General features: G+C 28.4%; 1 protein-coding gene across 1 annotated transcript; it reads right to left on the bottom strand.

The window, feature by feature from the left end:
- Positions 1–231: 231 nt before the first annotated feature.
- BN7_6779 (ARN family MFS transporter) lies at positions 232–2,085 on the bottom strand (the record flags this gene model as incomplete). Its single annotated transcript, XM_011272682.1, has 1 exon — positions 232–2,085. One exon carries the CDS (start codon positions 2,083–2,085, stop codon positions 232–234), a length of 1,854 nt encoding a protein of 617 aa, XP_011270984.1.
- Positions 2,086–3,366: the final 1,281 nt, after the last annotated feature.

Raw genomic sequence — 3,366 nt, 5'->3', positions numbered from 1 at the left:
AACCTCTAGTTGATCATAAGCTAGACTTCATTCTTGTTGTTGATCTTGATGAATTCAAAAGAAAATGAATATGGAAATCCCGTCACTTTTATACGTCACCAAAATTAGCCGCCATGATAACCAACCCATCAAACACAACCTACAATAAACAAACCTTTCATAAATCAAGTATTAAGTAAATTAAAATGTTCTATATATAAGGTATAAAAGTTTGTTTAAAATGAATGTAATCTATTTCTTCCATCTTTTAACGAAATCAGCTAATGGATCATTACTCTTCTTATAAGTCATTTCACCTTCATCTAAATCATTATGAGCTTGTTCATTAGTTAATTCAGGATCTCTTAAGAAAAAGGCAATGAAAATCATTAAAGCACAGAAAACAATAGCAACTAAAGTTTCCATTCTTTGAATATGTTTATAAGCTTCAATCATTGCACTTCTAACTGGTGTACCATATGGATATTCAACAATAAATGTATATGGTGAAACATAAGCTGATGAAGCTAAAGTAGCATTATTAAATTGTGCCATATTTTTCACTAATCTTTTTGGTAATAAATTTGACCAAATTGCACCTGAGACTGCATTACCAACAGCTGAACCAATACGATACATGGTATACATTAAAGCTGAAACTGTGGCCATATTATCATGTGAAGTAACAGCTTGAACTGAAACGGTAACTGGGTATGAAAACATTGTAGTACCAAGACCAATAACGACTAACCCACCAATAATACCATTTTTAGATGATTCGCCACCTCTGAAATGATATAATAATCCTAACCCAACTAACCATAATGAAGTACCTAATAAAATAAAACCTTTTAATCTTCTAAAGAAAACAACAAGCAAAGCAAATAATGGTGACCAAACAACTGAAACAAATGTAGCAATTGATGTAATTCTTGTAGCTGATGTAACTGATTGATTAATACCAACAATCAAGATAGTATATAAATAATCAGCATACATATAATAAACAAAATCAAATAAGAATGAAATTGCTAATGCAGCCCAAACACCACGATCTTTTAATAATTTATATGGTAATAATGGATATTTAGCTGCAAATGATTCATAAACAATGAAAACAGGCATCAAGACAAAACCTAAAACTAATGGACCAATAATTTTACCTGATTGCCATTTGGAAGTTAACCCACCTGCAAGAGTTAATGGAACCAATAAACAACCTAATGAAACAGTTAATAATAAAATACCAGTAATATCAGTTCTCCAATATAATTCTTTAGTAAAACTTAATAAACCATGAGATTGATAAAAAGTTTTTTGTTGTTTAACAGCTAACCATTCTGGAGTATTTCTTGCCTTCCATCTCATATGTAAAATACATGCAACAAATGGTAATGCAGATAATGGGAAAATGAAAGCCCACATACCAATACCCCATGACCAATGTTCTAAAGGTTTAACAGCAGCTGAAACATTACCAGAGATCCAAGTATTAATGATGAATGGTAATGAAGGAACAAATTGATAAAATAATCTCCATCTTAATGATGAAAAATCTGATAAGATCAAGAAAACAATTAATAAAACACCAACATAACCTAAATTATAGAAAACTGCACCTGCACAATAATTTTGAATATTTGTAGCTTGTGATTGAATAATTGTACCAATAACATAGAAAACAATTGATAATATCAAGATTTGTAATCTACCAAAAACATCAGATAATCTAGCATAAGCCATTTGTGAAGCAGCACCAACAACAGCGTTAATAACACCCACAGTAGCGATTAAAGAATGTTGAGAATATGAAGAAGCAGCATAACCAGTAAAGACATAACGAATGTTAGCATCTAAACCATAACCATAACCAATTAAAAATGCACAAAATAATAATAATAATCTATATGGAATTGAATCATATTGTTGAGCTAAGATTTCAGATTGTTTGAGGACAATTGATTTAGTACCAGCATATGAATCTAATGGTTCTTGATCTAATGGTTGATTACTTGATTGTAAACCAGTTGATTTTTCTTCATCAAATTGTTGTTCAGTTGAAGAAACTTCATTAACAATGTTTGGGGTGTACCCTTTTGTAGCCATTGTGATATAACTTTGAGACTAAAGACAATGGATTAACAAAAACGATTGAGTAGAATTGAAAAACATGGGAATATCAACTGCTTTTATACATTTCTTAAGCTTAAACAATTTGTATTCATATCACGCAGTATACATATTCTCAGGCAGCTCAATCTGTAGTACTTTATTATGCCAACTTTTTTTTTCTGGCACAAGAAATTTATTTTTCACGGGAGTCGTTTCTTTTTTTTATCTATAACATCAATATTCACACCATAAAAATATCAGTTAAGTAAGTGGACAAAGGCACAGCTGGTATTCAAAAGATATTATTTCTATCGGTTTCTAATCATGTTGAATAAAGTCTTGATTACTGGATGATTCTAAGGGGTTAGAGTCAGAGTAATCGTTGTTATTTCCTGAACCGGTGTGAAAGCTAGACATGATGTTGCTAATAGTGTTAAGATAATTAAAATTAAGAATGTTTGTTACTAATTAGTTGTTGATTGCTTTATAATCCTTAATGGATGGTTGTTTTCAATAGAGATAGTTCGAACTGAGTTTGTTTGATTTAATATAAGTGATTAACAATAACTTCTATGATTATAAGAGTTATTGGCTATGAAATAGATTTATTGGTTTATTGCAATAAGATAAAGATTAAACGTTTAGATATAATAAGATAATAAAGTTATGTGTTTAACAGCTGTTTTTATTAGATTTAAATAATAAGATAATAAGTTGACTATAATTATATTTGGAGATTAATAATAAAGATAATTTGTTTATTTGTTTTAATAGATTTGATATAACAAGCTTGATTTAATAATTGATTAATAATAGATTTAATATAATAAAAGATATAAGATTAATTTGTTTGTATTTGTAGTTTAAGTATACTTGTAACGATAATAAGTTGATGACTTTTTTATATGGTTTTTATAATAGATAATTGATGACTTTTTTATTTGGTTTTATAGATTGGAGGAATATATTTATGATTTAGCTTAGACTTGATAGTTAACTAATATATAAGATTTTGATATAGAAATAATTGTATAGATTTGAGGACTCTGGTGGATTTAATTATATTAATTGAAGCTTCTACGTTAATGTTTAATAACTAATGGTTTGTAATTTATTATGGTTAACTATATAGAAAAGAAAAATGGTAAGAAGTTAAGTTTGAATTTATTAGGAATTTTTTCGCCTTTATATAGTATTTTGGAGGCCGGGTTACTTCTTCATATATTATAGTATTATTATAGTAATTATTGGTCTTTTTAGATCCACCATTAACGA

This window comes from Wickerhamomyces ciferrii, contig 00345, assembly GCF_000313485.1.
Source record: "Wickerhamomyces ciferrii WGS project CAIF00000000 data, strain NRRL Y-1031 F-60-10, contig 00345, whole genome shotgun sequence".
Classification (NCBI taxonomy): Eukaryota; Fungi; Ascomycota; class Saccharomycetes; order Phaffomycetales; family Wickerhamomycetaceae; genus Hansenula; species Hansenula ciferrii.
The sequence above is the reverse complement of the archived record's forward strand: the minus strand, read 5'-3'. Positions and strand labels throughout refer to the sequence as shown.